At 44.6% G+C, this 27,025-nt stretch overlaps 1 protein-coding gene across 2 annotated transcripts in view; it reads left to right on the forward strand.

Moving 5' to 3' along the window:
* Positions 1–21,559, forward strand: part of GEM (GTP binding protein overexpressed in skeletal muscle) — a 33,427-nt gene extending 11,868 nt beyond the window's left edge. Inside the window, exons 1-5 of one of the 2 annotated variants that reach the window (XM_005231012.3) lie at positions 12,702–12,877; positions 14,386–14,728; positions 17,902–17,978; positions 18,461–18,665; positions 20,308–21,559. In XM_005231012.3, coding sequence (XP_005231069.1) covers positions 14,395–14,728; positions 17,902–17,978; positions 18,461–18,665; positions 20,308–20,585 — 894 coding nt within the window. In that variant the 5' untranslated portion in view covers positions 12,702–12,877; positions 14,386–14,394 and the 3' untranslated portion in view covers positions 20,586–21,559. Of the gene's footprint in view, positions 1–12,701; positions 12,878–14,385; positions 14,729–17,901; positions 17,979–18,460; positions 18,666–20,307 lie in introns of those variants that run through there. The other variant, XM_055800550.1, reaches the window with a different exon arrangement.
* The last annotated feature ends 5,466 nt before the right edge of the window (positions 21,560–27,025 follow it).

The raw sequence follows: 27,025 nt of genomic DNA on the forward strand, positions 1-27,025 counted from the left end.
TGTCCTGTTACCTTCAGGGTGCCTTGGAATTCCTCTTTTAGGGCCAGAAATCACTCAAGCTTCAAATCTGTAACAGGCATTAAAAATAAGCATTTAGTACAGTATTCAGACCTGTTCTGGGCATTCCTCAAATTCCTTCAAAGGACAGTCAGAGGGACACACCTGTCATTGCAGCTCTGGGCTCTTTCACCACTGCTCCGCTATTGTGTGATGCTCTTCTTTAAACATCTCCCTTGCTCTTCCACTCTTCCTTGCCTTTCTGAAGATTTTACACAAGAGTTTTCAGATGCCTCTTGGATTTACGGTTACTTTTGAACTTCAGGGCTCTTTAATGAAATTCTGTCCCGTTCTTGCAGGGCTGGGCTGCTGCGTGCAGGTCTGGCCATCCCTGGCTGCCCGCTGCAGTTCCCGAGCTGTGGTCTCCTGTTTCGGTGGCCACGAGGTGCAAGGCAGCTTTCTCCAAAGAGGGCGAGGTTGGGGATCTGCGACTTTGGGGAACACAGCATCTCCCAGGGCTTCTCACAAGGTGGACATTTGTTTTGATTACATCTTTACTATAATGTCAAGCTGTACAGGACAGAGGGTGTTCCTGGTGGTTATTTGCCTTCTCAGGAGGGTGAGAGGACTAGATTTTCTCTTCTTCCCTGGCTCACATGAACTATTTCCATGAAAAGGCTGAGATAAATTGAATCCATACATAGTAACCAGAGAAACCGCAGTGATGGTGTCAGTCCTACTCAGCCAGCATTCTCTGTATGTCAGAGGAGTTCTTGGAATAAACAGGATGAAATAGAAAAAAGCTGTCAGCTACAGCTAGTGGACAGCCAACAAGGTGGCCTTTCCTTCCCTGCATTCCTCGGAGCGTTGTGTTTGCTCCCCCTCCCATGGGCCGTGTCTGTACTCTCGAGCGTCTTGAGGTCCTAGTCTCCCAGGTGTTTAGACCCAGAACCCATCATGACTCGTGTGTGTCTGTGTATGCACGCTCATGACTTGTCCTCAGGACGCAGCCAGCTTGCCCACCCTGCCTGATGGACAGCAGCAAGGTGACACTGTCAGCAGGAACCCCACCGCCACTGGGAGCCCCCCCTGGCCGAGCAGTTCTTACTCAGCCCTTTTTCCTACTGATGCCAAGGGTGCCTGTGTAAGGAGCAAATGAATCTACCAGAGGAATCTCCTGTGCTGGGATTACATGTGCTATTAATAAAAATTGCCTTCAGTTTCTAAATCGAGGCGCTTAAAACCCGCAATGAATGCATTCTGCATTAATGAGAAAAACCACCATCTTTTTTGTTGAAATTTAATTAGACCCATGAACTTTTGTGTCATGCATGCTATTTTAAAACTGTAAATCTATTCCACTTTTTCCATTGTGGTTGTTTTCATATTTCATTATGTTCTTACATAGGCAAGTCTTTAGTCTTTTAAATATAAAGGATTTTATGTTTCCAGGCACAGGTTTTCATGCCCAGCTCAATAGGTTTGGTAGGAACCTTGTTTTCAGACATGTTTTTTTCTGTGGTATGAGATTAAAAAAGGGAATTGAAGAAAGTATTAAGGCATCAAAGCATCAAGAAATTATTGCTAACTTCTGGAAATTTAAAATAAGGTGTTCTAAACATTTTTTTAAATGAAAAAAATGAGAAAACATAAATATGGGCAAATTAAATATTTTCTGTGATTTCTGTTTTTGAGAAACCAAGTGGGACTCAGACTAACAGACTGTTGTGTTACATCATAGATGACGAACATTGCCTGAAACTGGATGACAAATTCTATGGGCCATGTAAAGGCACGCTAAAAGCCCCAAAGCTATTTGGGATTCTGTGAGGAAATGTACTGAGCTGTGCTCCAAAGAAAATCTCTTTTCCATAGCAATGAAAGAGAATTTATCTACAGTTCCCACACTTCCATACCTTTTCCTGTGCTGTTCCTCGTGCCTAGAAGATCCCTGTAGACCACAAAGCTATTTAATTCTCCATTAAAGTCTCCATAAAAGTCTTCTATGATTATTCTGCAAATATTTGATGTCTGTTGTGATGATGATTTACTCTGGCCATTGCCTTTCCTGTTGACCAGTGCTCTGTCTTTATTTCCTTCTGTTTTCCATGCTTCTCATTTAATAATGAGGCTGACAGCTGTCTGGGACAAGGGCTGTATTTTTGATGTATGTTTGTATGGTGCTTGGCACAAAGGAGCTTGGTCTCTGACTGTGTATGTTAAATAATAATGATGTTGTTTCCAATTCTTTCAATCTCAGCTTTGTAACTGTTTCAGAAGTTCTCTTTTAAATAGTTAGAAGCAAATTATTATTTTAGCAATATTTTCCATACCAGCTATGATTTCTTTTAATAATCTAAGTGATTTTTCCAATATTCCTCACAAGCACTGTATTATGCCTGTATTGTTTTACTGATTTAAAACCCAAGACCTAACGATATAGAGATCTGCTCCAGATGTCTGAATAAAACTGCACAGTACAACCCCTGAAACCCAAGGGCTGCTGCTCTGGAGGGATGCCTTACTAACAAGAGGCAGGACGAGGAGTACAACACACGCCTTTTAATACCTGGCATATGCCCTCAGTGTCAGTGATAACTTAGTCTTTAGCGTTCTTCCCTTGGAGTATTTACCTATCTCATAATACTTAAGGGATGCCCTTGTCTTAGCATAGGAAGTGACATAAGCATCGGAAGTGTCAGGTCACGGTCATCAGTAAACATCCCTAATTAAAGAAACTCACTGTTTGCTGGTTCGTCATTGTGTTTGGGCTCTATTGTACAGTCAAGATAATCTCTTTCTATTTCCTAAGTGGAAATCAGGATCTGCTTCTGTATTAAACCAGTCTCTAATCCTTGTACCCAGCTAAACATAACCACAATCTATTTATGTATTGGGCTATCCCCAATTAAACTGAAAAAGACTATAACCTAGTTCAGCCGTTGGGTAACACTGAGTATTAACGGTGGCTATTTTTAACATTAAGATGTTTCAGTCTTGCTGTGTTAAATAAAAGCTTGAACTAAGCTTTTTAATGCTTGCTGTCACTTATGGCCACATGGGCTTGAATATGTAACAAGGTGATGATGACCCCCAACTTTTCTGGGCTGGGCTGGCTTGGCTGTGATCTCCTCCTGATGGAGGAGTTCCCCAGATGTCCCCTGCCTGTTTCCCAGATGGGGTGGCAACTGAAGTCCCTGGCTTGCCCAAGCCCTACAGGAGGCAGCCTCTATGGCAGTCCTGAGCGTTTTGATGTGGGTTTGAACTTGGCAGCTCCTTCCCTCCGCTGCAGCTGGCGCGGTGACAGCAAGCAGAAGGGTCTGTTAAGCCTGCTTGGGAATTTCTCCATGTATGTTGGTGTTTAATAAATCACTTTCCCCCCAAATGCAATGCACACAATTTGTGCATTTAAACAGGTTGGTTTGGGGAACTTGCTGCTCTGTTGTCAGGGAAGCAAACACTCCACAAGTGCATCATGGAAAGACAATAACTAAAGTAGTGACGCAGACTTTAAATGAACAAAAAGGTTACTACCAAGTGATTTGTGTAGCTCTAATGAAGTTAGTAATTAATATCACAGACAGTGCATTTGACTCTGCAGGACACTATACCTTACTTTTTCACATCTGAACTTGGGGTTATTCTGTCTTTTGCTTTGCCATAGGATGCAGAGAGCTGGTGTGGCTGCCAGTCTTCAGTGCTGGCTATGGTTATCCCTGTCACCGCGTTTTGTTTTCTTCAAAAAGGATAAATACATATGATTGCTACTTTCATTGCTTCCAGACCAAGCCAGGGCCAGGCAGCCGAGGTTCTGCTAGTGTTGGATGCTAATCTGGTGAAGCAGCAGCTTCAGCAGAGGCTATGCTACGCGCAGCTGCCACTGAGAAACCACTGGCATGGTCTGGAGGTGAAATTAGAGTTGTGAGGCCAGCAGCAGAGTGTTGCCAAGTACACTTAACAAGTTAATGAATTATATGCAACATAAGGACAATAATAATCATGTGATTAATCAGAAAATAAACCAAAGGTGCCGTTGAAGACCTGCAAGGTGAGGGCAGTCAGCAGGGAGAATCCAGGGTAATGAAGGCAGTAGATATATCTGTCCTTTGTGTGAAGTGTGAGAAGCATCCAGGTATGTGTGTTGCACAGGTTTTGCTGAACCAGAAATGTGCAGGTATATGGGGCATGAGGTGTTCATCCCCATATGGATGTGGATCCCCTATCATATGGAACATGTGGACTTTCACTGCTGTTTTCCCTTTATGCAATTTGGACAGATTTTAAAATCTCAATTATGCTTGATTTTGACTTATTTTAAGGGTGACTTGTGATAGACACCAGTGTGAGAGGAGAGGGAGGCATCTCATAAGAGCAGATATTTGACGATCAGGTAAGCTGTCAGAGTTTTTCCATGTGATCCTTTAATGAAAGAACATCTTGTCCCCTAAGGGTGCTGCTCATTTTAGCTTCACCTTTTCCTTAAGTTGTGAGCGAGGGAGAGGACAGGAGACAATTCAGCACCGAAGCCTACCTTAGCTGCTCTGCTGCCCCTTCTGAAGGGGTCCATTTCCCTCCACTGACTCACTGAGCCCAAGCTGCCCTTGAGAATACCCTGCTGATGGGGCAGAAATTCTGCAGGCAGCATTGTACTGCCCAGCAGTGGTGGTGTAATTGCCAGCAGCATAGTCTTGGGGTCAGAAGTCAAACATATTTTCTCTGCCTTTTGCAATAGGATGTGTCTGGACTGTTCCCCCTCACGTCCCTCTTCATTAACTACGATATGCGTAATCATCTCAGTTCATGTTTGTGGTACGTTGAGTCTTACTTTACGATGCCACAGAACTGTTTAAAATCCGTCAGACCACGGCTGCAGAGAGCATGCAACGATGGCAGGGAGAGCGTGGCTGGGGAGCCGGCTCGCTCACTCTGCTGTCAGCCAGTTGTGAGCTACGTAGAACGGAGATTTGTAGAGCATCAACAATCAGATCTAGTTTATGAGTCATCCTAGAATTACGTTCCTTGGGCTTGTGAACTTTGAATTAGCTATTTTTCTTTTAGCTTCTACATCTGCCAGCCTGACCATTGATTAAACTTCCACCAGCACAGAGGATTTGTGAAACCCAGGGCTGTAGCTACTTCCACAGGCTTAAGAAATCAAAGCTTTTCCCTACCAGTATCCCTACCAGTATTTTTGCTTCACTGGAACCATGCATGTCAGGTGTGCAGCTTTGGAGCAGCTCACCTGAGAAATGGGCTTGAGCAACTGATGGACATTCCCTTTTCTAGCCACCTGTATCTTTGAATCGGTAGCACGCTCAGTGTCCTTAGTTTCATGAGAACAAGTCCTCCCCTATTAATGTGAAACTCTAGTAGCTTTCAGCATAAAAAATGCTCAGAAAGCATTGAATAATGTGTTAATTACCATGAAGAAGGAAAAATGTGTGTGACAGAGAACTTGCAGTCCGCTGCTTCTGAAAAGGACAGTGTTGTCCCACACATCACAGAGATGTACATTTTGCAGATGCATGATTGGCACTGGAGCACAATGAAGTGAAAGTTTTAAAGGTTCTGCCACCCATCAAAATTATTGATTTCAGTTAGTAGTGATGGCTTTTTTTGTTATGCCCAGCTCCTGTGTTTACTGCCTGCTTTCAAAATGAATACATTTTATTAAAACCATAGAGAGAAAGCAAGAGACAAAAAATTGGTGGTCGTAGAAGGTCACCCAGCAGCTTGAGCACAGACATACATGTGTGCATGTGCGTGTTCCAGCTAGAAAGCTTGAGAGGATCCTGCTGTAGCTGTGCCAGCCCTTTCTGGCTCCTGCAGGAACACAAGAGCTTTCAGTGCCAAGGAGCTGGCTTTGCAAAGCAAGACTGAAGCTGGCAGCATTGTAACTGCTGGCATTTTTTTGAGTATGCTTCCTGAAAAACATGCTGGCTGTGATCTTCCTTTCTCAGGAGGCTGGATGGATGGAACAGGATGTGTCCGTGGTGATGCATAGTGATAATACAAGTTGGCTTGCAGAAGCAGAGCAGAAAACTCCACAAGCCGTGCTCCCTTATGTATTAGTGACACTCGGTCAGTGTGGATGGCAACAGAAGTAATTCCTTCCCAGAAGTGTCCCAGCAGCTACTGGGAAAAGACCCCTGTTGCCATCCACACTGAACATGGCACATGTACTTGTTTCTCCAGGTTTGTGGCCAAGTTTCTTGTGCATTTATGCACCTCCTGTACTACAGCAGGATAGTTTTATTGAGTGTTGCATATGTCATGATTACATCTTAAACCTTGTCTTACTTATTGCCTGTCAAAAAAAGCACTGGTAAATATTTGCCTTCAGGCTGTTGTGGATTTCTTCATTTCATTTGACTGCCAATCTAGCTTTCAGGCAGCGCAGTTTCAGGCTAGCGTTAATGCAGAGAGACTCGTCTCCTTCTCTGTCTGGAGAGAGACGTCTCTGTGATTCACACAACCTGTGTTAGATGAATCACCCTGGAGCTGCCTGGTTAACCCTGTCTGCTTCCCTCTGGGAATCAAGGCAAGTAGTCTAAATGAGGTGAAGTGAATCCTGCCTGCAGCACTCAGCGCTAGTTGTCCTGTCGTGAACACAGTACAACAGAGGTGAAGAATTGGATCTTCAAAAAGAAAATAATCAGCATATTCTCACTTACATGTTCATTTTCACATCTTACATTTTGGAAAACTGGAAAGTACGTGCTGAAAGACATGGGAGTAAAGCCCTGTAAATAAAAAGAGATGCCGTTGTTCAATTAAATAGACATTAATTATGCCTGACTGTGTAGAGCATCTCACTCAAAGGCATTTCGTATGGCTCCAATCAGCTTACAGTCTGATGCTGGAGAAAGCGTGTGTTTTGCTGATAAACATGAGCCCAGGAGCCAGAAAATCCAAACAAGACGGTGAATCACCAAGTAATCGCATGAAGCATCACTTTACTAGGTGCTGGTGTGGTGAGTGGGCAGCCAAACGCTGAACCAGGGGGACCGGATGGATGATACTGTAAACGGGGAAAGACAAGAGCCACCGGCTCCCTCCAAGCAGACCATATTTAGCTGTGGTTTTGTTACTTCCAGTTGTCTGTGCAGTAAAGAGAGCTGCGGGGTGGGGGGGTGGGGGGTGGGGGGCTGGGGGGATACAATGCCCCGACGCCATACTCCAGCTGTGGCCTGGGCTTTTGGAAGAAGAGCGTAGCTGCTTTACCCACCGGCATGTGTTGTGCTTTTTTACACGCCACCTTTCTCCTGGTTCAGGTGTGAATAACAGCCTTGGCATGACCTCAGCTGAAACCGGTCTGGCCGAACTCAGCTCTGCCTTGGCCAAACCTCAACGATATGCCACCACCTTTCCTCAATGAGTGTGCCAAGTGGGTGTTGGGGCCCTGAGGGCACCCACAGCCCTGCCCAGCTTCCCAGGGCTCCCCCACCCTGTCCAGGACCTCATGTCAGCTCCTGCCCCAGTGGTGGGATTCCTCCACCCAGACAATAAGCCCAAAACACCTTTTAATGATGTCAAACCAGGAGCAGTTTTGCAAGCCAAGGTGGGTCAGAGAGCTCAGCGGTGCTCCGTTTCCATCCCAGGCAGGCTTGCTGTGTAGATAAACGTAATCAGGACCTCAAAGTCAGGCTCTGGCCACCACATACAATATTTTTAAAGTAAATTTGCTTTTATTGGCAGGCTTTTGAGGGCTTCCTTTGTATTTTTGTGTGAGTATGCCTGACTGTTGGTAGCTATGTTGGTTGCACTTGCACCACAATGAAGAAGAAACTGCGTTTGGAGAAAAAGACCTTTTTCTGGATCTCCCTTCAACATTTCTGAAGATCAGAGGCCCAGATTATTCTGCTGAGATTTCTAACCTACATTTTGCTAACGGAGAAGTTGCCTATCATTAAATTACCACCATGACTTAGTGCTATAAAATCAAGTTACTGAGATCTGTGAGGGCTGCAGCTGCAAAGGAGACCGTGGCTGCCAAATCTGATTGCACCGAGGACTGCAACATACCACAAAGATCCCAACTGCAAAAAATGGTCTGTGCTGGTGCCATTTGTCTGAAAGTTTTTTTAGCTCAGTATTCGAAGAACATTTATGGCTAGCTCACATCTTACTATTATTAGTATATTATGATTTTTTAATTTGCGTTGATTTCATTTGAAAAGCACATTTATTAATGTCATATATGACTTAATCCTGTTTCCTGGACAATTATCGGCAGAATTCATTGATGTTATTCAGTGCAAGGGTGGCAAAGAGACAGTCTTTTTTCTAAGTAACTCCTACTGAAATAATTTGGTTTTGCCATTTGCTCTTTATCATTGTTCTTTTTTTCCCACAGCTGACGGTTTTTTAAATTGTTTTGCCTTTTCAGTTAACTAGACTAAAAAGTAACTTGTATTTTATTATGAACTGAACTGCATCCCTTCCTCTGGCTGCTCATTTCTCACCCTTTGCTGAGTATTAGACTGTGCTGGCTTAGTGCATTAATGCGGAAAATACACATTAGAGTCACCAAGGCTCTACAGCGCATGCATATGGAGCGCGCCCTCCTTTTGATACATCAGAATCCAGATTATCTACAAGTAATAGACTAATGAGGGGTTCTCTAATGAGGTAGCTGATTAAAGGCAATCCTATTCCCCAAGAGCTCTAATGCTGGCTTTCCCTGCTGTCTTGTGCACAAGGAGTACAGGTCAGTGCTTCTTCCCTATCCTTGTGCTCCATCACCAAAGGATCACGTTCTGCTTTTAGTGCCTAGTTAAAGAATTGTAAAAATGCTGCTGTGGTATGGGGGAAAAAAAGGTGGTGGAACAAATTCAATACCCCGTGCAAACAATTGCTGGGAACAGAGTCTACCAAATCTATTCCTCTGAAGGTAGCAGTGGCTTATTTTTAAGGGTGGGTTGGGGTGGGTGGGAAGGGCCGGCACTTTAAGGTGCTCCTGATTCTGTTTCCCTAAAAATAAATCCAAGTTTTATTATTCCTTAATTTCTGAGTGTCTTTCTCTGTCCCTTCCCCCACTTTAGACCCTCAGTAGTTCTCCTCAGGCACATAATCCTTCATTTCCCTACATCATACCTCTCAGTTTCAGAGTATTTTATCCCTGGTACCTTTCTCACTCAGCATGAAACTTCCTACCTGGTCATTGGATGTGAAGCAGGAAAGGCAAAGACAAATCCATGGGCATGAGCTGACGTAAATAATTGCTACGGACCTAATGCAGCTTCATCGCACATGTATTTTTGCTTTTTTTTCTATACTCGCTCACGGAGCTGCAGGAACAGATGGTGACTGGAGCAGCTCCCCCGGGGCACACAGTAAACGGCTGGTATTCCCAGTGTGTCTGTACCATCCAGCCCAGCACTGTGCCTAGACCCAAACCCATTTCTGTCCCTAGCTGGTGTTACTGGTGGGGCTGAGAACTGCCAAGGGGCAGCCAGCACTGACAGATGTGAGAAACAAAATGTGAAATGCTGCAAATGTGAAATGAAGGTGTACTCTCCTGCTAAATGCATGGGGAGAAAGTGCACTTTCAGACACTGTGCATTCCATTTCTAGTAAAATAAATCTGAAATTTGTTTTTCCTGCTTTGTTGAGTTTTTTTCCCCCTTGCATTTCCCTCCCCCTCCAAGTTGATTCAGATTCTCTCTATACACAACCCTTATGCCAGAAGGTGATTTGAGGAACTACTTTTGCCTTCATAGACATAAATACAAAATGGCTAATTAAGTGTCACTAAAAAATGCTGATGTTTTATATCCAATGGAAAATTTCTGTCTAATTGCTCTGGGCATCACCCGGTCTAATTGTAACTGTCTGGAGAAGGAATGCAGGGCTGTTACTCTGCGATGTTTACTTCATCCTGCTGCAGGGGGCATTCCTTTTAGACATGACTATTGAAGCAGAGAATGGATAAGATGGGTGAGAAGCAATCACTCTGAGTTTTAATATCGCACCAGGCAGTAACATCCAAGCGCTCATATGCTTTATGATGGCACGTGGCCTTGTGGTTTGTGTCTCCTTGTGCCTGTGCCTCAGGCAGGCTGGGTTGCAGAGGTGTGGACTAGCAGAGAGTGCAAGAGGGCTGAGGAGACCAGGGCTGCATCAGCCTCCATCAGTCTATGAGGTGGCATTTGGAAATCCAAGCCTACAGTCAGGCCTGTTGAGAAAGGCTCAGTTCACCTATTTCATCAATCAACCCGCTGTTATCCCTTGCAAGGAGGCTGGAAACACTGTACCTCTCCCCAGATTTGAAAGAAAGTAAGGAAAAGTTTTCCCCACAGATATATAGTGATTGAAATTCATGAGTGCTGATAGCGTTCCCTGAGGAACAAGAGCTCTTCGTCATGTGGAGGCAGGCAGTAGTACAGAATGGGACCTGAAGAGTTAATTGTGCAGTTGGAAAACAAGAATAGGCTTGGAAGAGGCAGAACAAAGGAAAACACACGTGCAAGTTTCTCAAGTGCAAGTGCTTCATGCCATGGTCGGGACAACCCTTATGGATGGCTTTATAGAAGAGATATATTGTGTGGTTGCTGGAGAGCTGCGTTTTCTTTGTCTGCCTTGAATTTTATGAAGAGCATATGGAAGATGATGTCTAGCCATTCCTAATCTAACACTAACTGTAACTAAACACAAAGGCTTTTCTGACTTCGGTTTATTTCTGCTGTCTGCGCTTTCTGCTATGATATGTAATAAACAGTCAGATGAGTTGTCAGAGCCTACAGTTCTGCTGAGATAAATCTGGCCGTAATTCTCTCCAGTCCTGCTGTGGGCAGGTTTGTCTCTTTTATCCGTGGTGACAAATTCTGGACAACTTGAAGAGACCTAAGTGAACCTGAGGTGCAGAGCACAGTACTCCAACAACTCGCTCACCTTCATGATTTCCAGCATGTTTCAAAAAACAGGAACAACTTCAGCTGAGTATGCTGACATCTTTTTGCAAACCGCTGGCCATGCCATAAATCTTCCCTGACAGAGATATTGTTGCGTTTTGTGCAGTAAGTATTAAAAGCCATTCTGCACATCCTATGCAGAGGGACATGGCACTTGGTGCTCCTTGGGATTATCACTCAGCAGCAGAGTCTCGGTGCCTGATGTGTGAGAGACAGGTGAGGTGGAGATGCAGGATGAGGGCCAGTTCAGCTGCTGCCAAGCACTGAAACACAGGTGAAGGAGAATCAGGACATATTTTCGCTCAGTTCTCCCCTTGGTAGTTCTGAATAATTTCTATGTACATTGATGAGTGCCTATTACTTTTGGAAAAGCTCCTGGCTCTTCAAACTTAAGAATGGGCTCAGGAGGTCCCTGAAAATCCCCGTGAAAGATATAGGAATGCAATAAAGCCGAAGGGGAAACCAAGCAGATTTCAGTTGAAGAATTTTGCAAAGGTCTGCTTTTTCAGGGGAAACCCAATTATTTTTACAGTGGAGGAACGTGAAATAAGTGCTAGGCTGCAATCATAGCAAGAGGTGTTCTTTTCTGCATATCATTGCTCCCTTTAATAAAGGTACATTGTCAGTTAAAGATTTGCTTGCCTGTAGCAAAAAGGGTGAGAAGAATGGGCTCATGAAAATTTTTTTTTCCCTGCTCAGAAACAAAGTTGTTCAGACTTCCTACAGGCTGAATAAGAATTAGTCACCTATTAGATTTAGGGGCTGATAGAGTAACTAGGAGATTGTAAATATAAAGGAAAGGGCTTGGTTCTGAGCTCTTCATAGTTAATCCAGAGTCTGGATAATTGAAAGCTAACTATAGAGTTTCTATATACTTTTATATAAGTTGTGGTACCCCTACTGAGTAGTTCTGTATAAGTTTATTACTCTTCATTTGTTAATCAAGAAGTATTTTGCATATGTTGTTAGAAGTGTCACCTAGTGGCACACATTACAGTTTTTAATATATTTTTCCTTCTGGCAAAATTTCTTTTCTCAATGAGCTATGAAACTATACAAATTTAAGGAGCAGACTTTGGGTTTGTGGCAGGTACACTATGTATCTGATCCTGTGGACAGTATCAGCTCTGTGCTACTCTGACTTTATGCCGACTTGGTGTGTTCTGATGCATCTTTGCCACCATCCAGCTGCAGTAGCACTGAATTTGTAGCTGGATGTTTTTTCAAGCCCTTGCTAGTAAAGGGTTGCAGCAGAAGTGAGAGCTCATTATGCAGTTCAGGAAACTGGGTCACTTTGGAGTCACTTGGAGGCTGACAGAGAAAAATAGGATTGTAAATATTAGAGCTTTTTTTTAAAACAAAACAAAACAAAACAGAATAATATTCCTACTTTTAAGATAATTCCAAAATAATATTCAGATATTTTATTCTGGACAAACGCTTTGCCCAGCAGGAGGTTAAGTGTATTTTGCAGACAGAGAACGTAATAAATTTACAGCAATTTATGCATTAATGAAACATTTCATTTTTTAATCAGCATTAGTTTTGATAACATTTGAATGAAAAACAGAGTGGGGTGAAATGGCATCTATTATTCTGGGTTTTTTCGCTTTCCTGTTTTCATCATGCAACAACCAAACGTGTTTATTTTACTGGCAATATTAAGACAATCATATGATTTTGAGTAAGTCTTTTGAGATTGTTTGCAACTTTTTGCTCTTCTGCATGTCTGCTTCCTCCCAGCTGGGGGCTGGCTGTTGTATGGAAAGGCCAACCACGTCACGGAAAAGCCCTGTCTCTGATCAGATGGGCTTAATATAAACCAGGTTTGCCGAGAAAGAATTAAAGAGGCAGCCCCAAAGCAGGAGAGGATTTACTTCGGCAGAGCAGCTGAGTGTGCTGCAGCCCGCTGAGGGAGAAGGGTCGTGCCAGCGAGGGACCCCGCTGCTCGGAGGAGCCTGGCAGAAGTAAGGCAGCGCTGGTTCGGACACAGGCTGTTACTGTTGGTGCTAGAGACTCAGGCGGCTAAATGCAACCCAGGGAATCAAAACTAGTTTGAACTCGGAATGTAGTGTGTGACAGGGACTCGTCTGGCTTTGTTTAATGAAGGATGAAAACGTGTTAGGGGTGAATTTGTAACATGTTCGTGTTTCTGACGGTTTAGTGAGTGACTGTTAGTTGCAGGTTGTGAATTAGGCGCTGTTGTTTGAACCGGAGCTGTTTTTTCTCATCTGGTCTTTTCAGTGGGGTAACTGCAAGGAAAAAAATCCACCGCAGTAAATATTTCATTTTGTTTTTGAAGCCGCCTTTGCTTGGTTTGCAATTTCTAATTTAGATATATTTCTTACTGACAACGTTACTGTGACTAGGAACATGCAAAGGATCTTGTTTTGCCCCTAAGTGCTGCACATCGCAGAGAAAACGTTGCGTATGTGGAAGTAAGTTCAGACAGGGTGTGCTTTTTCTGTGTATTCGTCCCATGTCCTGCTGTGCATTTATTCACAGAAGTTTTCCGTTTTGTGTGAAGAGGAATAATAATTTGTGTTGTTTTCGTGCTTTGCTGTACTCTTTTTCATTCACCACCTATTATTCAGGTTTCAAAGAGGTCAGGTGCATGTTACGGACAATTATCCTATTTACTAATAAGGAGAAGAGAGCCGAGAAACATCAGATAGAAGGCGAAAAGCAAAATGTCTAAATAACTGTCACTTTGGGAAGTGGAATGCATCAAAGTAACTTTCCTAAAAATGGTAGCTGTTGGCTCGTGAGAATGACATCACTGTCCTCTGCCTCCAAGCAAGGCAAAATAGAGTTTGCTGAGTGAAAGGTAGTTAAGAGCCATGTTTAGATAAGAAGAGTGAACCTATCTAGCTGATTGTGCAGTAAATGAAGTTAATGATTTAATACCTGTGAATTTATGAGCTTTTTCTCCCATTGCTGCCTCCTAAAGCAGCTAGAACCTGCACAATGTGAAAGATGCTGTACGTCCAGCTGCATTGGGAGTCCGAGGCAACTCGGACCAGTGCCTCTGTTTGCCCCCCGTTATGCACAAAGGATGAGGAGCCGTATCTGTCGGTGCTGCCTGTACTGTAGGGTGCCCTTCAGCAGGGGTCTAGCTCTTGTGTAGGACAGCTCTGGTGAATGCTGCCCCTTCCTTCTCCTCCTGGGACACAGAACACAGCAATGCCTCGCCCTTTCCAGGGCTGAGCTACACCTAGCACAGCCACGAGCTTGTAAAGGCTAAACAATGATAGAACTTAGCACATGAGGGTGGTATGATCCTGAGGAAACAGCCTCTGACTCACTATGTCGTGTACCAGCAACTACAAAAGTGCAGAAAGTCTAATTTTTCTTTTGTTGTATACTAGATCCCTATAGAAAAGCAGGATGTGCTGCCTTGAAGTTAATAAGAGAGCGTTAATGCATTTCTAAATGTTTCATGGGTAACACTTATGATTTCCCTGTTTCTCACTAGGGGTAAAAAATGACCCTTAACAACGTTACCATGCGTCGCACCCACAACAGCAGCCTGCAGCAGCAGCAGCAGCGATGGAGCATCCCTGCTGATGGGAAGAATCTGCTGGTCCAGAAAGACTCCAATGAGTACAACCCGCAGAAGCGATACACCATCAATCCCGATGAATATTACAGAAGGAGCTGGTCCTCAGAGTCATCTGACTCTGTCATCTCCTCTGAGTCTGGCAGCAATTGCTACCGGGTGGTGCTGATCGGGGAGCACGGTGTAGGCAAGTCCTCGCTAGCCAACATCTTTGCAGGGGTGCATGACAGTATTGACAGCGACTGTGAGGTGCTGGGAGGTAGGTCGTTATGTCCCAGAGTGTTTGTGTGTGTTTGCAATCAGCTCTGCCAGTAGTAATTGGCACAGAAAAACAGAAAGACCATTTAGTCAGAAACTGAGCTAACAAACATTTGGATCTGATCATCAAAACTGATTCAACTCATGCATCTCTCTAAAGAAAACAAAAAAGCAAAATGAGTAAGCTACTCACCACAATGACTGAAAGCTTCTGAGAGAGAACAATTCAGATTCCCATGCTATTTCATTCCAAAATACCTGTTGGAAGCTGCCTCATTCCTGCCTGTGATAATGCTACACAAGCGGCTGGTTCAGCTTTCATGCTGGTCCAACATTTGTGTCACTGCTGGCTCCATGCTGCTGACTCCAGCTTTCTATGGGGGAGAGAAAACAACTAAAGGTCCTCATGGTCTACAAGAATAAAAGGCTTAGAAACAGTATATAAAGAAAAATAGAAAAGCCACTGCCGAGTCCTTCAGTCACCTCCAAAGTACTTAACATTAGAAGGCATCTCAGCTTTTCTGTATAAACACATCGCCTCAGCGTAGGCTGTGTGGAGTTTAAGTAAAATATATTTCCTCTTCATTTCATGTTACTTGCACAGCATGGGTTCCCCCAGGGGAAAACCAGATAAAGGTCCTTCAGCAGTATAGGAAAATTTCTATTGCCCAAACAGGGGGAAAAGGCACAAGCTGTAGGGTTTTCTTTGATGCTTCCCCCTTGCTATCTTCCTCTACTTTGTTTGGAATTGCAAAGCATCCTTTAATCCCAAAGATCAGATCATGCAGAAGGTGAAGCTGTGGCACCAAGCGCTGAGCTATACTGTGTGCAAGATGTTGATGTGGAAGGGTGGTGCTGCAACAGAAAGCTGCTGTGGTCCTAAGGAGGCAGACACTGTCCCTGCCGGAGGACAAGCAGTTTACAAGCTGGTTTTGCTCGTCACTGTGCAGGACTGTCCTCATCTCTCCTGTATCTCTCCCCTCTCCTGCCTGCTCTCCCTTGGTGCGATGGGGCCAGCGCTAGCACAGAGAGTTTCTGGGCTTCTGTTCCAACCCTCAGTAGAACACAGGCAGGACAACCTTTTGTGTCTTTAACTCTCCAGTTAGGAGACATTTTGACCAGGATTTAATACAGCCAGCATCAGGAAGGTTGGACCCATATTTTCCTTGCTTGCTGTCAGACTCGGGGCGGAGATCTTTGTGCCTTTGGGGAATCTGAAGTTCCCCATGGTGCAGTCACTCTGAATCAGTTATCCAGGTGTGCTTTGTCTTCGGCTTCTACCACTAGCTCTTCCCATAATACCACCAGCTCCTTGGCCTGGACTATCTCTGATAAAAGTTTTACTAGTGCTACACAAGCTAACTAGAGTAGGACCCTTGAGCAAACAGTCAAAAGTGCAGCTGATTTGCTTTGCGCGTCCGTCAGACAGTTTTCTTTTCCATGCGCAGCTGTATGGGTTCCTCTTTCCTTTGCACTTCCAGAAATATTGCCCAGAGTGTAGGAGGGACAGATTTTCAAGACCAGCTCTGCTGAGGTATTGGAAAACTTGCTATTGTTGTATATCTCCTTTTTTAGTCCCAGTTTTGAAATAAGCATGAAATGAACTAATTTCTCACTTTCAGTGTGTTTTATAGTCTATGGAGGTTCCTTAGGATTGACTAAGGTGCAAATCAGTGCTGAATATGACCATTTGGACATAATATTTTTGAGGAGAGTGATTTGTAGCCTCTCCATGCGTAACAGAGTGGAGGAGTCCTCTGGATGTTGTCCTCTGGTCTGTGTGGAGCTTGTTCTCATGCAGATGCTTGATCAGTTGAAGAAACTAGTCTCCAAACTCCAACTTGCAAACTGGAAACTTTATTACAAGAGAGGACGGTTTCATGGTGGCCAAATCACAGAGGGAGGGCAGCTGCTTTTACAGACAGGCTTTGCTATTGACTGTAAGATTAAGCTAACTCATGGACACAAATGTCATGCTATTGGGCCTGCAAGGGAAACTGCTCCTATTGATTAGCTCTGGCTTTTTAATCTTCCCACTTTAAGCTGCATCAAGCCTGGGCTTGTTTTGATTTTATTTTAAATGTGCAATGTTTTTGGCTCATAATCATAGTTTGGCTCAATATCTTTTGCATGGGTGTAGCATGATTCCTGGCTTCGAGGAAAGGGTCTGGTTATAACTCAGGGGAAAGTTCACCCCATTAATGCCCAGCAGAAGTTTTATGAGGCAAGGGTTGAGACACGGTCCTGTCTACAAACGTGGTTGGGACAGACCCCTTAAACACTGCAGTGAGAGGGGTGGTACGCTCAGAAGCCCTCAGCCTGGCATTTTTCGCTGACCAGCAATGCAAGACTAGAGATGGGTCCAAACCCCTTACCGCTCACCCAAATGTCCCCAGGTTTGGGGAAAAGAAGGAAGATTAGTATCTGAAGCAGAAGCCAGAGCGAGATATCAGAGCAAGAGTTGATTGAAACTGTGAGTGGGAACAGCCCCCCTGATCCAAGCAGAATTTTGTCACATGGCATTTATAACCTAGGTATGCATTTTTGTGGCCTCGGTCCAAAATAACTGAACTTCTGTGGTGTGTTGATTCTTTTGTTTTTTGACATCAAAGGTAATGTGGAAAACTGTGAAATGGGAGAGAACTAGGACACAGCAGAAGTCTCTCTGAAACTCAACAGCTTTTGTCTCACAACCCCCTGTCATCATTGCTGGGTAGGCTGTTAGCTGTATTGCTCTCAGCAGCAGTGACTGTTCACCCGTAAACTGTCCCTGCTAAAGTGAAAGCAAATATTTTCCATTACTCAGCCTCGCTGGACTCTGCTGCTCCCATGGGGCAAATGTTCAGCCTTTGGTTATTTCTTCCACTGGTTCTATTTTCTCTCTCCCACATCAGATGAAGAGAATATCAGCCAAAGTAATGAACATTTCGTTTCCTGATCTTTCAGCCTCCTTCACCTATCATGGAAAGTAAGACAACCAGTAATGAACAGAGGGCAGGTCCAGTGCTGATGGAAATGAGGAAAGAATTGAATGTGAGCCAGCATAAAATCTGGCTCAATAACTTTAACTGTGAACAAATTATACATATTCAACTGCTGGTTTTTTTGTAACGTACATGACGCCACAAGTTCATATACTACCAACCTTATCTACCTTTCTGCTTTTCTTTCCAGAAGACACATATGAAAGAACCCTGATGGTGGATGGCGAAAGTGCAACCATTATACTGCTGGACATGTGGGATAATAAGGTACTTTAATTTGTTCTAGTCAAATGCCAAAAGAAAAGTGCTTATGAATGACTGCTAATATCAAAAGTAGGTATCTTTGGGGAAAGAAAGTAGGTGTTTTCCTTATTTCAACATCAGGGAAAAAACAGGATTAACCCCAGCCCCGCACCAAGCCAAACATGCCTAAGGGCTGTCTCTGCAGTGTAAGCCTGAGAAGCGCAAGCCTTCTTTATTTTTTTAATGATAAAACAAGACATTCAAGCCGTTTTCCAGACGATGTTCATTCCAGTTTAAAGCCAGCACAATTAATTATTTGGGGTGAGTTTTGCCCTCCTTTGTGGTGAAGTATTCATACCATCACCACATTGGAATTGCTTTTAGTATAACTGTGATTCAAACCATACCCGTTACAGTTACAGCAGGAATGTATTTGGATTGAATGTATTGGACATGAGCACAATCTGCTCTGGGCATAACGATGTCTGACCATATCATCCGAACAGCGTGAAGGAGAATGGATTCGAGACCACTGCATGCAAGTGGGAGACGCATATTTGATTGTCTACTCCATCACAGACCGAGCAAGCTTTGAGAAGGCCTCCGAACTCAGAATACAGCTCCGCAGGGCACGCCAGAAAGAAGATATCCCCATTATTTTGGTTGGCAACAAAAGCGACCTTGTCAGGTGCCGTGAAGTTTCAGTGGCAGGTAAGGAAAATGATAAGCACAAACCCAACATAAACGTCGAGTCATCTAGTAGCTTTGGAACAAACTGCAGAGCTCTGGCTGAGGGAGTACGCTGTGATCAGGACTGGGCAATAAAAGAGCAATAAAACAACGGAGGACTGGAACAGAGGGCAGAGGACTGGGAGGGGTCTGCCAGGTCCTTAAGCCTCCCTTGGCAATGCTGTTACGTGTCAGATAATCTCTTTCCTAAATTTATTAAGTACTGCCATAAAAGCAGCTTAAATTTCTTCCCTTCCAGCTCTTAGTGTAAGACACTGCAGTATGTGATTTCTCTGGTAACTGAAAACTCTTTGGATTTCCAATATATGTTTATGCATAACAAGTTCAACCTCCTTTATTCTGCTGCCAAAGATTATGCCTTTTTTATAACCAGTTCTCTGTCCTCCCTGAGAAATTAAAATTCCCTCTCATCCTTTGCTCTGCTAGTCTGGGCAGGGACTGTGCAGCCTTTCAGGAGAGGTCTCCTTGCTGCCTTGGTTTGGGATGCTAAACTGGCCCTCCTTCTGCTGCGCACGAATGAATAACCTCTGAGCCCGTGCACAGGAATGGGGAGACTGCCGGGCAAGCTGCTGCTGGCTCTCAGTGTCTGCAGTCAGTAATATCTCTTCTTGGAGAGTCTTCCCTGAGGCTTAGGTGACACAACATAATACACAGTGATACATTAGATGATCTCATCTTGGTCCATCAGAAATATGGGTTCCTCTGCTCGGTGTTTTCTTCTCTCTCTGTTCTACTCCTTTATTTTCCAGCTGAGCTAGACACCTTTTTTTCACTGGAGGTGTGCACAGTTCCTCTGGCTCCTGGTACAGTTGTCCCAAGTGAAGAGTTTGAACTGGTGAGCTCATCAGGAGCCCAGGGACGCCTATTTGCCTTCTCATTCCTCTCCGCCCCACCTGAAAAATGTTTTGAAAGACGGCAGGCGCATTCATGTCACTTTAGTCATCCTGGAAATGACTTCACAGCAAGTCAGAAGATAGAATAAATTGCCTTGTGTGTGAAAGACAGCTGTCAGGTCTAGTCTAGGCTCACGTAATTAAGCACCAGAACTATGATTTCAGATGTACCTCTAAAGCTACAGACAAAGTTCTGCCTTTATTTAAGAGTTTTGTACATGTGTCTGTTCACACCAAAGCTGCTACTGCCCCAAGACCCTGGTTTACACCCATGACCTCCCGTGGGGGAGGTCCAGGCGCTGTCTCCTGTGCTGTGCTGTGAGCCTGGAGGGTGCTGTCACCACCCTTTAATGCAACTTGAGGGAGTCTGCCCATGAGATGACGAGGTGTTTTTGAGTCACCACTGAATTGTCAGCCTTCAGTGTCTTGGCTCAAGCTGGTCAGCCCCAGCTCCCTTCACAGCCGACAGCGAGGGCTGGGCTTTTCCAGGAGGGGATTGACCCCCCCCTCGCTGGGAAGGCAGTGTGACACAGAGCAGATGAATCACGGGTTAGTGGGCAGCATCAAGTGATTAAAGACTTATCTGTGCCTATATTAGGCTGGAGGAATTCCCCCGGTGACGCTGGCTCCCCGCACATGGCAGCCGGCGGCCTCTTTGCCTCCCCCTGGCTTGTGATGCCTCGTGACATATCCACCTTGCAATTTTGCAGAGGGACGAGCCTGCGCTGTCGTGTTTGACTGCAAGTTCATCGAGACCTCGGCAGCTGTGCAGCACAATGTGAAAGAGTTGTTTGAAGGCATCGTGCGGCAAGTCCGACTCCGGAGGGACAGCAAGGAAAAGAATGAGAAGCGGCTGGCGTACCAGAAACGGAGAGAGAGCATCCCCAAGAAAGCCAGGCGGTTTTGGGGCAAAATAGTTGCCAAGAACAACAAGAACATGGCCTTCAAACTCAAATCCAAGTCTTGCCATGACCTATCGGTACTTTAAGAACGCTGGACTCTGCCAAAGCTTGTGGCATTTTGTGGACATGATCTAACTATGTCGTGGGACAATCAATCAATCTATATTAGATTGGGCTATCAAAGTGACTTAGGTTCACAGTCGTGATTGTGGTGATACGTGCTGGCATAAGAACAGCACAGTGCATGGAAATATCTCTCTTCCTTTTTTTTTTTTTTTTTTTTTTTTTTTGTCAGTAGTTTTAAAAGAAAAGTATAGACCAGAACGACCCAAAGTTATGCTGGGAAGCGTTCTGGAACCTTTGGGTAATAATGTAAGAATCTTGAACTGTCATGACTTGGGAAGTGAATACTACACTCTTTACTCTTTCTCCTTTATATTATTATTTCTTTTTTAAAACTGTGTAAAGAATTGAGGAACTGACTGGGGATCGGTCCTTTGCCAGTTGGCTGGTCACGCTTGAGCACTCACAGCTGAAAAACCTGCATTTTGGTAGAATAGCCACCAAGACACTTGGTTGTTTTTCTTGTTTTGTTTTTGATGGTGGTTATTTTATTTTATTTTATTTCAAGGATTGGTTTCAATGAGTTTACACATCTCTTACTTTGAAAATATTTAAGGAAAATTCTTATAATCAAATAATTTTTCCTCTCATATTTTCTTATTATGCGACTTCAAAAATCATAGTAAAATTAAAATTAAAGTGCAAGTTGTATCAAAGTGCATCAAGTGCAGGATGCTAAACCTTTATAAATCACCTGAGCTTTTTTAAGAAACCACATGGACTTCTCGTATCCAGCCTTGGCCTTTCTCTACGCCAGAGCTATGCAGTATTTATTGTTGCGCAAAATAACAAGCATTTTAATGTTGAGGGGAAATGTATTTATTACCAAGTTTCTTAAAAGAATAATGTTAATTTTATTACTGTTTTCTATCTAATATCTTTTTTCAGATATGCAAGTTTTTACTTACATGCCTTGTAATAAAATAAATAAAATATATGACTGCCTTTGAGCCTCAGTGGGAAATCCCTAAGAATTTTTCAAGTTGAGAAAATCTTTTGGGTGCTGGGCAAGATTGCTACATGAAAAGTACAGTGAGGATTCCTTACATCTCTGAACACAGGCTACTTAGCAACCTAGGTTTATAAACCAAGAATCACCCAGAGCCCCAAAGCTATGAGTGCACAGTATCCCTCATGAGCAAATGGGGTTGTGGTAGCAGAGAAAAAAATGAATCACTCCTAAAAACAGTATTTGGCCTTCAGCCTGAAAACACTTTAGAGATTTAGATAAGTACTGTCACCCCGATTTTGGAGACTAAAAGAAGTCAAATGCTACATTCAGGGACAGAAAGCCGGTAGCTGGCCTGGTGTGTCCTAATCCTCAGCTACTGTTGGACATATCTCTGTTATTTTCCTCCTGACCATGCTGGTTTCTGTGGGTGCAGAGTTCAAGGCAGAGGAACAGTCATTGCATTTTGCCCACAGATGGCTCAGAAAAGCCGAATCTCCCACCTGGCAGGTCCTCTTCCTTGGTGATGGGGGCAACAAAACGGGACACCAATAAAATGAGAATTGGGCTTTCTGTCTTGGGCTGTGCCGCTTTCACGCACCAAAGGCTTTGAGAAGGGGTGAGCTCGCTGAGTGTTTGTCCAAAATACTGCAGTATTCAGATCTCCCTGGATGGGGATTCCTGATGTAGAATAAACTGTTGGCAAGAACAGAAAACAATGTTTTGAATAGAGCACAGACAAGATCCCTGTGGCTGGATTTTGAATGAATGTTTTTCAAGTTGTTGGCATGCAACTTAAGGTTGGCTCAGAGCAGTCTAGAGAACGATACCCACTCCGATACCCGTCTTCAGAACTTTTAAACTCAGAACCTTTTCCTCATTCAAGAATGGAAACAAAGTTGCACAAACCAAACACATTTTTAAGATTATTTTAAGAACTGAATGTATAGCCAAACACAGCCAGCACATTTCCTTAGTCTGTTCTTTATTCAGCCAAGCTATGGACCCAGCAAATCTAAGCTAAGCAAGTTTCGAAGAATTTGTTGATCATACAGCCTTTAGGGGTAAAAGTCATACATGTTCACTGGGTGCATCAAATTTGGAGTTACCTAGTAAGTTTCTGTGCCCTCACTTATCTCCTTCCATTTCTTCCCAGGATAACAAAATTTCTTTCTAGAACACATGATTTTTTAAAGAAAAAGCCCATTCCCCAGAGCTGTCAGAAGCTGCCACAGAGAGCTGTGTGGTAGTTTTGCACAGCATGCTATATCACCACATCTTTCCCGTAGCCATGGGGAGCAAACGTCACAGCAAGTCTGTCCTCTGGAGCTGCTGCTGGACCAGGGCTGGTCCCTCTGAATAGCACAGCACTGCCTTTGGACCAAAGCAATTTAAAGAGCTGTTTCCACCTTGCATGTCCCAGTCAACCTCCTGCTGACCCTCTTGGCCCTCCCTGCAGGCTCCTGGCTTGCCCTGAGTTGCCAGAGAGAGCAAGGAGGAAGCTGTGGGGTGAAGAACCACCACCAGCAGCATGCCCTCAAAGGAGCTGTTGCTTCAGTTTGCTCAGACACCATCAGGGCATGTTACTGTCTGACCTCTGGATGTGGAGTGAAAGAGTTGGTGTTGAGCATCCACACTCTGCATGTCTCAGGGCTTTTCTTGCTTTGGACCTGGTCTAGCCTGGTCTTATGGACTGAATGTCCACCTGGGACTGCAATGCCTGAGTTGCACTCCTGAAAGGTACCGTGCATGGCTCCAGTGAGCTGGGCACAGAGGAAGGACCGGAGCTTTCTTCTGCAGCTTATGAGATGAATCTGAGTCATAGCTTTAGCTGATCATGACCAGATTATCAGATACAGGAATACTTACTATTTATAACAGCTAGTGCACCTGGAATGACTAATTAATACTAATTTAATCTGGAATGCTGACATTTCAAGCCCTTAATATCCACAATCCCTCTGTTCATCTCTGATGTGAGCGTCCAAAACTGTGGAATGGATCAATCAGTGATTCTAATCATTGCTCTGGCTATTTATTAAATCAGGCTACAATGACAGATCCTAATGCGATAATTACAGTGCCGGTCCCAGAGATCTGGCAGGAGCTGTGGAATACGTGAGTCACAGCAGTGAGCGCACCAAGGCCAAAATGGCCAAACTCATGGAGTCCAAATAAAATAAAATAAATATAGTGGAAAAAAAAGTCTAAGAACACACAAAATACCAGTTATGGTGTAATAGCTGTTATAAAAAGCTCTTTTTAAGAAGATAGATCAGATCAGCAAGAGGAATTAGGGGGCTTTTCCAGCTGTAATTAATTTAATCATGACAGATTAACTGCAAGAAGAAAGGTTTACTTATGCTTTGGGGCAAAATTACACTAAGGAATTCTTCATTATGATGGCACTATCTAGGTTTGCAAGGTGCTACATGCTTTTAGATTTGAGAAAAGCATTGATAAAATTTAGTGAAGCAGAAGAAAGACATCTTCAATAAAATCGATGGACGCACTGTGGATTTTACCCTCACCTATACAAGCCTTTCAACATCAGCCCCTTTGAAGACCATGGACCAGAGTTATCTCTCTCGGGCTGTTTGCAGTTCAGATATAAATGGGAGGAAAGACTCCTGACAGCAGCAGTCCTGGTGATGGTAATGTGATCTACAGAGGGCTGCAGCCGAGGAAGGAAGCAGTTGATTTCTGTGTAGTATTGCCTCTATGATTGGCTACGACTCTTCTTTTCTTCCTGGAAAGGCTTTTAAGAGAACCTATGGCACCCAGGGAAGTGAGGGGGTGATAAGGAGTACTAATGGTGTTTTACCAGAGAGATCCCTGGATGAATAAATTCTTGAATCTCCAAAACTGAACCCTGCAACTTATTTCTTGCAACACCTCTGAAGAATGTAGAGCTAAATATATTGCATAAAACATTCCTGTGTGGGACCCACAAGCGTGGGAGATGAAAGCCAGGAGGGCTGTGGGGCTGGTCCTCCGCTGACTCTCTTCTCTCGACTAGTGAATCTGAGGGTCTCAGAAAGGGTCTCTGAAAAAAGTGTCTCTTTTCTGAGACAGTTGCCCAGTTAGGAGGGCCGTGGTGGTGTTCAGCACACTGCTGGTGTTTAACTGCTGCGGCTTCCAGATGCACAAAATAGTATTTAATAAGAACTGTCTACCTTGTCTGCAATCCTTGTCAGTTCTGGTTCAGTGGGGTAGCACAGGACTGACAGGGCAGGATAAAACATGGTTTCTTTGGTGCTTGTCCACCTGTAGGACCCCTGTAACACTAAATGTGCTGTAGCACCCTAGGCACATGTGGCCTCTTGTGTTGAAATTATGCTAAATGTCACATTGCTGGGTATACTCCACTAGCACTTTTAAATGTGGCGGGCTCTGTGGGAGATTTATATGCAGTGACCTCTAGGTCTGTAAATGTAGCCTCCTCAGTTAAAAAAGGGAACACCATCTTAAGCTCTTCACTATGCTCCAGAAAGGCTGTGGAGAAGCCTTGCTCCTGCCATTGCTTCCAGAAAAGACCGTGGGCAAGTGACCTGCAGGTGTAGGGACCCAACTCCGGATAGCAGCAGCTGCAGGAAGGGCGAATCCCAGCACCTGCCCTGACCGGGGAGTGTATGATGTTAGTGTGAAGCCTGAAAAAACCCCCACTCACCCCCTCCTTGAGGTGCTCTTACCCCAGAAATGTCCTACAGACATCCCAGGAAGCCAGACCTCCTTTCTCAGTGACCACCTCACACAGGGGCCCGCAATATTTCTGTATTTATCCTCTGTGATAACACAGATAAGATCATCAAAGTAGCAGCTTTTTGCCTAGAAGCACTGAATTTTAGTGTACTAATTACTTGTGATTTTAGCAAATTTTGTCTCAACAGGTTCCCTGCTGCCAGAGAGTGAGGACAGCACACCCATGTGAGAGCACACTAGTCCTGTATGGTTGCTTTACAGTGCCAGCACTGTCTCATCGCCTGGTTAATAATTTGCTAAGAAAATGACTAGTGTAACACAATTCCCCCAAGTTTTGACATTTATGCCTGAGTAATTTTAAATCCTTATGCCTGAGAATTTTAAATCCAAAAAATTTTCTAAGTGGCAGTCATTTCTAAGCAGATGCTCTGTGTGTGTGTACTCAAAAGCCTCCAGTTAGACATGGGTTGCGCAGAGCCAAACTCTGACTGCTCTTTGGGCCAACAGGAGGAAGGCAGGTGGGAATTTTCAATTAGAAAATTCAGGCTGTCACAAGGATACACTGAACGATGTCTGACTTCAACTGCTGCACCTGTACATACTAAATACAAGGATTAGCATTTCTTCCCTGCTCACAGTGCTCTCTTGGTGAGTATGGTGAATCCCAGGATCCCACAGCCCCCACTGGACTGAGGTAAGGTGGGCAGCGGGGGAGCCGGGGGGAGCACTGGGCAGACGCTGGGCAGGCACTGGGCAGGTACTGGGCAGGCGCTGAGCATGTACTGGGCAGGCAGCACTCCTGTGCAGAGGCGAGGGGGAGCACAGAGACAGCCCCTCTGGAGGAGGGACCTCCAGCTCTGCTGAGTTTTGCACCCATTCTCCTCTGACTCTGCATGGGTTTCACTGAACTGCTTAACAGTTTAACTTCCACTGAACTCAGAACAGACCTCAATAATTTTTACATGGCCAGGATGCTATTTCTGTGCCTACCTGTGGCTTTCATGAGTGTGTGTCTTTCTCCAGTTCACGTATTTGCTCTGAAGCTGCTCAGGATGTACTTCCTCTGTAACTACTGTTGAATCACTGACTGATGCCTAGTAGGCTGTTCTCAAGCTTTGCCACCATAATATCATTTTAATCGTTTTTTAGCGATATTTTCAATCTTCTGTGCTTTAAGATTTTTCCTCCTCCCCTTGAGGCCATCTTGTGGGATGAATGACTGCATTTGCTCCTCCTTGACTTGCTCCATTCAGAAGTAAGCCACTGGGGCTGGGATGCTCCCTTAGCACCCATGGCATGGTATTTGCCAGCAGTTGTACTTGGAAGCCACCCAGCCCCATCAGGATACGTGTAAAATCCTTTGGCATGTGGGCTGCCACTGGAGAAGCTCCCCTGTCATCTGTGCTGTGGATGGGGTGTTGTGCCCATCTGGTGAAGCCCTGGGAACGGAGCTGCCCAGTGCAGCTGGATTGATACAATCCATCAATAAATGCAAAAGCACCTTGGCAGGAGCATGGTGGGCTCCTGTCTGTGTCCCAGGTACCCCTTAGGCCAGGGGTTCTCAAACTACGGCCCGCGGGCCGCATACGGCCCCCCAGGGTCCTCAATCCGGCCCCCGGTATTTACAGATGCCCGCTGCCCGCCCCCCCCCCCCGCAGGGGGTTGGGGGGGGGGAAACCAAGCAGCCGCAGATGACTGCCTGCCACTGCATCCGCGCGCCGGCCCCCTGGTTAAAAAGTTTGAGGGCCCTTG

Source organism: Falco peregrinus, chromosome 3 (genome assembly GCF_023634155.1).
Source record: "Falco peregrinus isolate bFalPer1 chromosome 3, bFalPer1.pri, whole genome shotgun sequence".
In the NCBI taxonomy this organism is placed as follows: Eukaryota; Metazoa; Chordata; class Aves; order Falconiformes; family Falconidae; genus Falco; species Falco peregrinus.